Genomic DNA, 12,964 nt, shown 5'->3' on the forward strand with positions numbered 1-12,964 from the left:
TGACTGGTCATGTTAATAACAATGCCTTTTTGTGTGTCAGATTATGTAAGTGCGAGTGTATATCTCTGTGTGTGTGTGTGTGTGTGTCCCAGAATTTACATCAGTTCTGAGCTCCGTTGAGATTCGCCTGTTTTACAGCAGCAGTTTCAAGTAGTGAGATTTGCACATGAAGGAGGTGACAATGGGATTTTGAGGCTCTGTATGTCCATTTTACCCACCGAGCTGCCGTTATTCAACTATACCAAGGTACACTCGGTTTTGCATTCTACCGTATGAGCCATTTAAAGCTATGAGCTGTGTCTGTGGCTTTTTTAACCGTACAGCTACCTGCACAGACCCAGGGGCACATTCTTGAGCAATTGGCTATATGCTGCACACTTCCTGAAAGGCTTTTCAGTCAGCACAAACATTTCCAATGGACCGGTGTTGTAGCGGCTATTGTTTTAGCGTACCTGTTTACATGGACCTGGTTGGGTGTTGCACTTAGTGAATGAGCATGTTAAAATGCTGAAGGATTTATGCTTGAGTCAAAGATGAATAGAGTTGTCCTGTTGGGCATAAACTAAATATTCAGTGCCAGAGTGAACAAGAAAAGACACAGAAGATGCCGTTACTGACGCTCCACCAGAAATAAATGTGCTGGCTGAAGAGCCTGTATACGTCTCATATTAAAGGGGACCTTGGCAAATATTTCAACTTAATAAACCCGTTTAGAAATCATTTGGATGGTTAAATGACTGTTCCAGTGAAAATGACTTTCCCCGCTCCCCCTAGCGTCCCCAGGCGGAAAACCAACCTTGCAACATTGGGACTACCATCCCGGTAAGAGAAGTGAGAAACAAGAAACTCGTTTTAAATCATGTTTCTTACCTTGTAACATCCACATTGTTCTGCGGAACTTATGCTAACCATTCGCTAGCTTGTAAACAAATCCATATGCTTTATTATTACTTTTTTCCATAGTTTGAAATAGCATAACTTCTCCAGCAGAGGGGGAAATATAGCTAATCCTACCAAGGGGGGCTTTAAATTGAACATTCACCTACTCTTTATTCACTTTTTCTCACTCAAATGTGACATGAAATCGCTGCTGTCGCTTTGAATGAATGGAATATTCGCGTTAGATCCTTCAATGCCATATACAGAGTGATTAGCTGCAAAAAACGCCCAAGTGGGGATGTACTGAGATATCACCACTCCTGATGACTCATTGAATGCCTCTTGTCCAATCAGAAATTAATGAATAGTTTGACTAGACGTAACTGTTGTATAATAAGAAATGAATCCTAAATCACCACTTCATTGAGAAAGCCTTTTGCTAATTTGCAACTATGACTGCATCAGCATCTGTGGGTCCAACTATGATATACTCTTTATCAGAAAGATTCTCTACAACAACAACTGTCTGAGAGACTTCACAACCTTATATTCTTTGGTAAAATGTGCCATGGCAGAAGAGGTAGAGCAACATTATGCTTACAAAATCAACATGAAATTGAGACCAATTGAACTGCCTGCCTAAATCTTTAAACAGGTCATTAGGTATCCATAATATCTTGGTAAAAATAATTATTTCATAGCTTCACAGGATTAACAGAATACAAAAGACTGCAAATAACTTTTATTGCATAACTGTGTGATAGATATGCCATCAGGTACTGCACTAGTTAAAACAGCTACTAACCAAACACAGGTACAGTATTCAGTAGGATAAGCACAAAGGCCACAGATCCTTATTAAATTACCAGTAGCAATGCCCTTAGCTCTTAAGATGGCAAACTTTGTGACAGGGGTGGTCTACTGAAGAGTTTTCTTGCACTCCACAGAGCAGAAGAGCATGTTTTTCATAGCCATGAAACGTTGACCAATAAGACATTTGGAGCAACAGGAACATTGGAAACACTGTGGCTCTGCATGCCAGTGGCTCTCTCCATAGGACACACGCTGTGCCTCAGGTTCAATGGGGATCTTACAAGCCATACAGATCTGAAGACACAGAGAATATAAAGACAATGTCAAAAATAGAATACCATTTAAACACAGTGTACCATCACTGTTAACTGTCTGACTGATCACAATTAAATATTACGCACTGACTATGTCTATGTAACCTTAACTATTCTTACTGTGCTATTGTGTTAATTAATTGTGTCAATTCTGTTCCAGTAATATATTTAGTATTTTCCTTTGTCTTTTTTTTTTTTTGGGGGGGGGGGGGGGCGCCTTTATTTTGATAGAACAGTGAGAGACTGACAGAAAGAGAGTGAGAGAGAGAGATATGGGACCCAGACCGGACTCAAACCCGGGTCCCTATGGGCACTCAAATATGGCATGGACGCTGTAACCTGTTGCACAACAACAGTCCCCTGTTCCAGTCGATCTAATATTATTGCTCCAGAAGGTTTTTTCGACTGTTACTATAGACAGGAAAGTGCTGTACAAAATAACACATAAATACAGTATGAGACCTACAACAGCAGACAGACACAGATCAACAGCAACAGTGACAGCAACAACAGCAAGGACAGCAGAAGACATGTACAGAGTTACAGGTATGCCAACAGAAGGAGGGTTAGGAAGCTGGGAAGCTGCAGCAGAGTCAATGGCAGGCAATAGGGCACTGCTCAGCGCAGGCACTTCTGGTTGGTCTGATTTGAGAAACAAATACAAGGAGTCGACTGTGTTTCTTCTCATGCATCATCATCAAATGAAATGAAGCGGGCCATGTCAAAATAAATCGCTATTTTCAAACAACTAACGTGGCTCAAAATAGTCTTACACTTTGGTGGTAGTGTGGATAAGGTCCCTATACAGACAAACAGAAGTATTTTAAACTTTGAAAGTGTACAGAGAGGTTATAACAAGGACAGTTTCTGTTCCGGTAGCGTCAAATCAGTGGGCGAAAGTGGGCAGTGCTGCTGCAGTCTAGCAGTTCATTTGAATTTACAGTAGGACAGGGTCTAAAGTCTCAGCGTGGAAAGTAGAGCACCAAGGGACAGAGGAGGCACCAAAATTAGCCAATAAATAGTATCTTTACTGCAAACTACTTTTCACTCATTAGAGAAAGTTTACAATGTCAAAATACACCAACAGCATGTTATATAATGATACTTTCCGGGTCCTCTTTCAGTCTCCATTAAGATCTAACTTGAACGTTATGCTACTGCATTTAATTGGGAATGTGCAATTAGTCTGAGTGCGCATGAGAGGAACAGAGAGAGAGTGGCAGGTTCCAGCTGGCTTGACATTGTTGATAATTGATATCTCCTTTTTAATATAAGAAACGTTGGTAACACTCCATAATAAGGTGCCATAATAAATAGCAAACTAGTACAGTGGGTACTGGTTAAAAATTTCATTTCATTCACGAAAAACGTGATTCACGCAGCTGCGTGAAATGTAGTACAACTGCAGCCGCTTGGGGGCAGCATAAGTCCGCTGTGGCGTTCCGCGGTCGAACCGGAAGGAGCGTTCGACGGCAAGGGCTGTGATTGGCCGAGTTTTCATTGTGTTGTTTGTCTGTTTTTAGCAGCCTCTGCAACATGCTAGTCTACTGTAGCCTATAAGCTTTGTACATAATGTCAAACATAATTTTGTCAGTGGCAGGATTTCTTGATTGTACAGTGCCTCTGTCGCTGCAATGTTTTAAAATGAGAGCTTCGTCAGCTGGCAGTAGGCTACTTTGTCGGCAGTCATGAGAAGTTCGCTTGCTAACAGAATATAAATATGCTGCCCAGAAACCTTGTGAATAGTTCTGATTTTTTTTTACTACACTAACAAGGTTGAAATAGCCTTTGCCTATAGCATTTCCTTAATAGTACAGCGGCTAAGCACCGGAATCGTTCAGTTTTTGCAGAAAGCATGAAACTTGGCACAGTTATACTACTACCCCTAGTGATCAAAAATTTAAATGGACCCCAACACATAGCGCCCCCTAGTGGCCACCATTTTGAATTCAAATATGGCCACCATTCTTATTAGAATTGTTGATACAACTTCAAAATTAAGCAAGATAAAAATGTCTTATAAGTTCTAACACTTAACTTTCAGGGTCAAGGAAGCTATTGACATGATTTACAAACAAACCTGATGTTGACCATTTTGAAATCCAATATGGCGGATACCAAATGTGAAAATATAGACCATCTCTATTGTTATTCATGATTGAAATTGTTTTTGAATGATATTCTAAGTTTGAAAAGTCATTTTATCACAACCTCAATAATATATGAGGCATTAAATATAATCTGGTAAGATTCCAATATGGCCACCGTGTAAGAAAATAAGCCAGAAATTCTATATTTTCTACCTTCTCTTTCTGAGCAAACCTTAACTCTTACTGCTGAAAAAAATATACACTTTAAAAAATGAAACACATCAGATCTCAATGGGGAAAAAACATCATGCTGGACATCTACATTACATTACATTTGGCTGATGCATTTTTAACCATAAGCGACTTACAACCCGGTAAACAGTTTAAAGCTTTTAAAACAATTCTCTCAACAATTGTAGAACAATTTAAAACAATTCAAAAAGGTAGATAACAATAGGAAAAGGTGCATCAGTGAGTGCTGTTTTTATACAGTCAAGTGTCAGCTTTAGTCAGGTGTTAAGTGCTAGAATTATCTAGTTGTAAGTTGTGCTACGAGAGGAGATATTCTCTGGAGTTGGGTCTTCAGGAGTTTTTTTGAAGATGGAGAGGGATGCCCTTGCTCTAGTAGGAACTGGTAAAAGTTTGGATTGACCTTAGTGTGGCGCGTCATTTGTCTGAGGAGCGCAACAGATGGGAGGTATGCCTGTCTGAGGGCATTTGAATAGGGAGCAGAACTGGAGACTACTTTGTAGGCAAGCGTTAGAGACTTTAATTTGATGTGGGCGGCCATAGTAGCCAGTGTGGCTGAATGAGCAGCGGGGTAATGTGCCCTTTTGGGTTGGTTGTAGACCAGACGCGCCGGCGCGTTCTGGATCATCTGAAGGGGTTTCACTGTGACTTGCCTGTGCCAGGAGTTGGGTAGCATCTTGAGTCAAGTCCTGATTTTCCATATGTTGTAGAGTGTGAAACGGCATGACCGGGCGACCGAGGCAACATTATCAAAGAAGGTTAGTTGGTTGTCGAGAACGACTCCTAAATTTCTTGCAGCCCTGGTAGGTGCAACAGACAGAGAGTCAATTTTGATGTTGATGTCATGATGTATAGTAGGTTTAGCTGGGAGGTGAGTGTGTCTTCATCCATGTAGATATGTCTGAGAGGCAATCCGAGATCCGTGCCGAGACCAAGGGGTCATCAAGTGGAAAGAACAGCTAGAGCTGTGTGTCGTCTGCATAGCAGTGGTATAAGAAGCTGTGCGAACGGATAATCTGTCCCAAAGAAGTGTTGTGGATAGCAAAGAGAAGGCAGCCCAGTACTGAGCCCTGGGGGACCCCTGTGGTGAGATGGTGAGGTGCGGACAGCTGTCCAAGGCATGATACGTTAAACAAGCGTCCTGTGAGGTAAGATTTAAACTGATATGGACTGGGTAATATGTTAGGAACAAAAGGATGCCACTTCGTTATTTGGGAATGAAAATTACCAATCCACAGAGGACTGAATTCAAAGACCCCCCAAAAATCTAAGTGAAAAAATGTGTCTTTCCAAGGATATCCCTCCCCAGACCATCACTGGCCCACCACCAAACCAGTCATGCTGAATGATGTTGCAGGCAGCATTGCATTCTCCAAGACATATTCAGACGTCACATGTGCTCAGGGTGAACCTGGTCTCATTTGTGAAAAGCACAGGGTGTCAGTGGCGAACCTGCCAAATGTGTATTCTATGGCAAATGCTAATTGAGCTGCACGGAGCTGGGCAGTGAGCATAGGTCCTTCCAGAGGCCATCGGGCCCTCAGGCCACCTTCATAGAGTCTGTTTCTGACAGTGTGGTCAGAGACATTCACACCAGCGGCCTGGAAGAGGTCATTTTGTAGGGCTCTGGCAGGGCTCCTACTGTTTGTTGTTGCACAAAGGAACAGATACTGGTCCTGCTGTTGGGTTAGGGACCCTCTACCATCCTGCCCAGCTCTCCTAGAGCAACTGTCTCCTGGAATCTCCTCCATGCTCTTGAGACTGCTCTGGGAGACACAGCAATCCTTCTGGTAATAGAACGTATTGGTGTGCCATACTGGAGGAGTTGAACTACCTGTGCAACCTTTGTAGGCTCCAGGTACTGGCTTATGCTACCAGTAGTGACACTGACCCAAGCCAAATGTGAAACTAGTGAAAAATCAGTCAAGAAGGATAAAGATGGAATATGTATCAGTCTTGGACTTACTATAATCATAACAACCTGCTAGACCCTATGCAGTCTGTTTTCAAGAGTCATTCTACTGAAACTGCTTTTCTGTCTGTGACCGAAGCAGCATATGTTTCTTTAAGAGACTTGACAGACGCTAGCATCCATGGGTTTTAGGCTCCTTGCTAGCGTGCCAGCCTCTAGGGGGCAAATTAGAAGGATTGAGCCCAGGCAAGTGCAGGGTTTAGTCACACAGTTAAAACTGTTCCTAAATGCCTAGCCTAGCCTAAATGCACCACAGTTTTTGACTCTGTCAGAATTTATGGTTACTTCCTTAAAATCCAACATGTCTGCCATTTTAATTATGCATGATTGTCACATAATGTATTTCATAATGCTGAAAGATGGCTATAGACATGTCATATTATGTGTTAAAAGCTGCATAGCATTATAAATGTAGAAAAAAGGGCATATTTTGGTGGCCATATTTGAAGTCAAGATAGGAGCCACTAGGGGGCGCTATGCGTTGGGGTCCATTTCAATTTTTGATCACTAGGGGTAGTACTATAATTGTACCAAGTTTCGTGCTTTCTGCAATAACTGAACGATTCAGGTAAAAATCTGGCCTTAGCCGCTGTACTATAACAGTAATGCTAACAAAAGGACAGCATTCATATGACAAAGGAAAATGAATTCGGTCACTCAAGGCACAGCAACCAGTGTACAGTCCTACCCAATACTCAATACAGCTAGCGTTGTCTGACAGTCGAGTGGGTTAATGCACGTGTCTCCAGAGCAGGTCTGGTCTTTCAGGCAGTCCTGAGTTCGAATCCAGGAAGGAGTAATGATGCAACGTTTTTCTTTAGAAATTTTTTATTGAATCGAAGTTGTAGCCTACTACAGACAATTGATGAGGTGTTCTGAAGTAGGCTTAGGCTGGGTGTAGGCTACTTTGAAACTTCTGCGGGGTAACGGGAGCATTTGTTTTTAAAACATAACTTGCATCTTTCCATTCCAACCATTATTATGCCTAGGCAAGGTGTTGCTCCTGGCAAGACTTGTTTATAAGACGTTTGGTGATTAATTGATAGCTCATTTTGAGCGCATATGGGGAGTAAAACGATTTGGGACATTAAGCTACATTAAGCTTTTTCACGTTAAGGATTTTATTAATTTATTTATATATTTAGGCTACTTGCGCAAACCCTGGATACTTTTATCGCCACACAAAAATATTGGTGATATTTGTTGTTACATTATCTTCAGAAAGCACTGCTTCAGAAAGCTGCACTGCTTGTGAAAGAAGGGGTGGGGGCCTAACGTGAAAAAGCTTAACGTAACTTAATGTCCCAAAACGGCAACAAGTCGTTTTGCTCCCCGCAGGTCTTCATAGCCTGAATGGAAGGCTATAGAGGAAGTGGGGGTAGGGTAAGATGGGATGACCAGAGCCGTCTTCGCTGGAGCTGGGCTATGGACTATGGACTAAGCCTATGTGCAGAGTTCCTGACACAAGAAAAAGTGTGTGGTCCACCATGAAAGACTTATCCTAAATCCTAAATGGAAAACAGACTATACCATTATGTCATTATAAGACTTAGTTTTCTGTCTTTGACTTAGCCTATTTTATGGAAACGATTGGGAAGAACATTTGTGCTATTCAGAAAGCATATCTTTTATCGTCTTTCCAGGCGCACACAGCTCGTTACCATATAGCCTATCGACTGCCTAAACAGATTTTCTATTGTTCCTTTCAGTGGCCTAGTAGCAGAACAGGCGAGTATGTTCTTTTTTGTGCAAAAGGCACATTAGGAGAACGTCGCAAAAATTCAATTAAAAAATGTCAAGTCAATGTAAAATGGAAGCAGGAGCAGGGAGAGTTTGTACCTCAAAAATGACTCTATTGCAGAGCTTAGTTCGTCTCTGCTCTTGGGTTTGGCCTCACAGCGAACAAAACCCTCTTGTTGCTTGCAGTTTGTTAAATAAAGCGCTGCAGATTACATTATTTATTTCTGATTAATTGCGTCTTTTGATGTCTTTTGCAACATCTGCTTGTTAGGCTGGGCTACTGTCAATGTCCTTGTACAGGTAAATGTTCAACAATTGCTGGTGTACAGGCTAGAATCAATTAGCTAAATCATTTGTCCAGCTGTTTAAACATTTTTTCTTGCTACATTCAAACGCAAAAAGTGCTTTGATATATTTCTCATTGTCGTTTGAACGTCGGCAAGCAGGCATGTTGCGGTTGCAATTTAAGTGAAATTTCTACAATATCCCAACCTATCCCACAGTTGTTTCGATAAAATTCTTATTTAAATTTTGGGTCCGGCAAAGGACGTTTTTTGCCTTTTTTATTCATGCCCTTCCTTCTTGAAGTTGCTAGGTTACGGGGACGCTGGTGAGACACGCCGCTCCGTCTGGCATCATGTTTTTGTTTGTTTTTATGTAATGTTCATAATTTTATGTAATGTCATGTTTATTTTTTTGTATTGGTTTGTCTAGTTAAATGTTTTCCCTATTTATTTATGTTATTTTTGATAGTTTTCGTGTTATTCTTAGTCCTTTTTACTGCTTCTAAGTCAGCTGAAACGCCGTTGACGTTTGTCCATTGGGAGCTTGCTATGGCTAGCTTTTGCCCTAGCTGGGCATCGGACATCCTTCCATCCATCCGTGAGCGGTGCTGCACTTCACTGTCTGGTCGAGGGGATCTCTTGGGTCAGCTGGACCTGGGCTACTCTGCGGGAGATCTGCTGTGACCGCCGAGCTGTTGCTGACCTGCGAGCTGCCATGCCAACTGCAGACTAACTGGGCCTCGGACATCCTTCCATCCATCCGTGAACGGTGCACTTCACTGTCTGGTCGAGGGGATCTCTCAGGACAGCTGGACCTAGGCTAGCAACTCTGCGAAAGATCTGCCGTGGCCGCCGAGCTGTTGCTGACCTGCGAGCTGCCATGCCAACTGCAGACTAACGTTAGCCTAGCGGTGAGGAGCTGCAGTCTCACGGAGTAACAGACGGTCGCTGTTAGAAGCCCACCGAGTTGCGCATCTACACGATCGCCCACTACTTCAGACTGTGCTTCCAGTGATCTCCAGACTGCAGTCTACAAGGCCTAACGTCAACGTGATCTCCAAACTACCAGTGAATTCACTGGGTTGATCATTTGCTAACGTTAAAGAACTTTGTTGGCATATCGGTTGTGAAGACACAGGCACATAGGCTGCAGTTTTCACGGATCATTATTGCCCTTGGACATTTTCAGCTGGTTTGGAAATTTGACTAATTTTAACAATCACCTTTCCCCTTTTTAAATATATTTTCTTTTTTTTTTTCACTTTTTATTTGTTTATTTGTCTTGGTGTCACGGGTACGCTGGCGACTACGCCGCTCCGTCCAGCATTTTTTGTATTTGTCATTTTTTAAATGTATTTGTCATGTCTTGATGTCATGGGCATGCTGGCGACTACGCCGCTCCATCCGGCATCGTTTGTCTTGTTATGTGTCTTGTTTGTTGGAGAGCTTTGGGTTGCACTATGTGCATGTTAAATGCGCTTTAAAAATAAAACTGACTTGACTTAACTATGCTTATCCGCCCTGGCAAACGTCGACCACTGCATGATGATACTGCTTTTATTACACAACTGCGAAATAGGCAATTGGGCTCGTCCTTTACAGCAACAGGACACAATATCCCTCCAACTCTAGCGCCCGCCACTTGTTGCCTTCATATTTTTCCTTTCAAATTTGTGAGATCACTCAAGTCTTGCTTTAGTTAATTAGCAAGTTACTACCAGAAGCCAAAAATTGGACTCTCTCACTAGCTCAAAAATGCCGTCATGTAGGCTCTTTCTAAATATTCAACAATCGGAAGCAGCTGCAATTGTAACAGGACATTTTGAAAGAGACCTTTATGGAAGCGCTGCTGCCCAGCTCGCGCACCCTCCTTCACAATGTTGAATGGTGACACGCACACAACATGCAAAACATTGAACTGCTTTGAGTGAAGTGCGCTTGCGAGTTGCGTTCCTTCAGTAATTAAATATACTAGATGCTCTTATTCACACTGAAAACAGTGACAGTCCTGGCTTGTAGCCGTGGTGTGATTGACATCAGACTAGTCATTAGCTAGTTAGTTGTGCAGTTTCCCACTCAGTAGTAAGGTAACAAACAGCCTACTCCGATGAATTCTATTTTTTTGCCAATATTCTTGTCGCCCTTTGCTCGCACACTGTAGGAACTGTAACGTGATTAATGACACGTTACACCCAACTTGGCGGGTTAGGAGAAAGAATCTCCCGTGTGTAAGTTCACTGCAAGTTGGCCTACCCCATAAACTGCATGACAGTTGGCTATTTCTATTTATCTATAAAATTACCACATGTGTTTGTTCAACTTTATGAAGCAGAAGTACGCAGGCTATTTGCACACATTTTGTTTGCGCAAGAAAGAAAATACAGCGCATGCGATTTTGGGCTCCACTTTGAAACTCGTTCCGGCGCCCCTGCCTTGTTGCCTTTATGATTTCCTTATAACTTTCTTATACTAAATAGGAAATGTAAACAATGACATGCCCAACCCTGGAACTGACTGACCGTGCGCACGCTCTAAGCAGCCTATGTTTCAAATTATGGTAGCCTAACGTTCAAGTTAGATCTGCTGCATGAAGGAGAGTGAGAGGAAACCCGTGTCCTGCTTTTACATTTGATAAATAGGTCCATCTCATATCTCATCTCACAGTTCCAATGCATGATCCGAATAATGGTTTCATATTTGTTAGTCAACTTTGCAAAATACATTCGGGGCTACACTCGAAACATTCGGGGCTGAAGCCCCGGCAAAATCGGCTGGCGACGCCCCTGATAAGATATATAAACTCACACTATTGTATTATCATATATGTTTGGTAATGGCTCAACTGTCTCTGATTGTTCTACTGACTTGGAAACTGGATGCGTCATGGAAGCAGTAAGTCAAGTCGCATCAAAAATAGTAGTGGCAGAACTCCCAAGAGCCACCTGGTGGTTGTTTGGGTCAACTGCAGTTTGTGCCATTTCTGCAGAGAAAATGGGTGCGTGAAATAATGCAGGAAACCGTCCAAACTTAACTGATACCCACTGTAATTACCTAACCCTTTGTTAATACTTGTTAATTGTTACTAAAATATTTTTTAAGTAATTAAAAACTAGTTTGCTATTTATTATGGCACCTTATTATGGTTAGCGCTTAGGACTTGTTACCGGAGGGTTGCCGGTTTGAACCCCGACCAGTAGGAACAGCTGAAGTGCTCTTGAGCAAGGCACCTAACCCCTCACTGATCCCTGCGCGCCACTGTAGCAGGCAGCTCACTGCGCCGATTAGTGTGTGCTTCACCTCACTGTGTGCTGAGTGTGTTTCACTAATTCACGGATTGGAATAAATGCAGAGACCACATTTCCCTCATGGGATCAAAAGAGTATATATACTTATATTAATTCTATCGCTTATCAAGTCAATCATCTACAGCAGGGAAAATAAGTATTGAAGACGTCAACATTTTTTTCAGTAAGTATACTTCCAGTGAGGCAATTCGCATTAAATTTTCACCGGACATTAGTATTAACTTAGGTAATCCACGCATATATAAAAATCCAAACATTAATGTCTAAAAGTAGAGTTATGAGTAAAAAAGTGGAATGGCACAGGGAAAAAGTATTGAACACACTAAGAAAAAGCAGTACACAAAGGCAAGGAATGGCAAGGAACAAACTGGAATCTATAAGTACTGTAGTTAGAGAAATTATCCCTCCTATCTATGCAAATTTATATTAGCTGGGTTAGTACATACTGGTAGGCTATAAAAAGGTTTTTTGTTACCAAGGTGTCACAAGAGAAACATTTCATGATAAAGGGTAAAAGCAAAGAGCTCTCCCAAGACTTTTGCAACCTTATTGTTGCAAAACATATCAACGGGACTGGTTACAGATGCACTTCAAAACTTCAGAATCATCCAGCGAGCAGTACTGTAGCCATTATCTGCAAGTAGAAGGAACATCACTGCATCATCAGCTGGCCATGCACAGGATCTCCTTGCAAGATTTCTGACCAGGAAGTCAGAAGAGTAGCCCAAGAGCCAAGGACCACTCGGAGAAAGCTCCAGAAAGACTTAGTGGCAGCAGGTACAATTGTTACAGAGAAAATCATAGGTAATGCACACAACCGCCATGGCCTCTATGCACGCTCATCCCGCATGACTCTATTGCCGAAGAAAAAACATGTCAAAGCTCGTTGAAAGTTTGCTACACAACATTTGTACAATCCTATGAAATACTGAGAGAATGTATCCTGGTCAGGCAAGAGCAAAATGTAACTTTTCGGATGTCATACTACACACCATATTTGGAGGATAAATGGCACTGTGCATCACCCTAAAAATACCCTACCAACAGTGAGGTTTGGAGGTGGTGGCATCATGGTGTGGGCTGTTTTTCCATCTCATGATACTAGCAGACTTCATACAATTGAAGGAATGATGAATGGAGTCATTTTGTTCCGGGAGAATCTTTACATCCACCAGGATGATGAGGATGAGACATGGCTAGACCTTCCAGCAGGACAATGATCCAAACCATTCAGCAAAGGAAACTCTCAATTGGTTTCAGAGAAAGGAAATCAAGGCCCTGACTTCAATCCAATTGAACAGTTTTGGAAGTTAACTAA

General features: G+C 42.1%; 1 protein-coding gene across 2 annotated transcripts in view; it reads right to left on the reverse strand.

The window, feature by feature from the left end:
* Positions 1 to 1,606: 1,606 nt before the first annotated feature.
* The window catches only part of tes (testis derived transcript (3 LIM domains)), a 59,588-nt gene continuing 48,230 nt past the window's right edge, over positions 1,607 to 12,964 (reverse strand). For both annotated transcript variants that reach the window (XM_042110391.1, XM_042110393.1), the window contains exon 7: positions 1,607 to 1,986. In XM_042110391.1, coding sequence (XP_041966325.1) covers positions 1,798 to 1,986 — 189 coding nt within the window. In that variant the 3' untranslated portion in view covers positions 1,607 to 1,797. The remainder of the gene's footprint in view (positions 1,987 to 12,964) is intronic.

Source organism: Alosa sapidissima, chromosome 11, assembly GCF_018492685.1.
Source record: "Alosa sapidissima isolate fAloSap1 chromosome 11, fAloSap1.pri, whole genome shotgun sequence".
NCBI lineage: Eukaryota > Metazoa > Chordata > Actinopteri > Clupeiformes > Clupeidae > Alosa > Alosa sapidissima.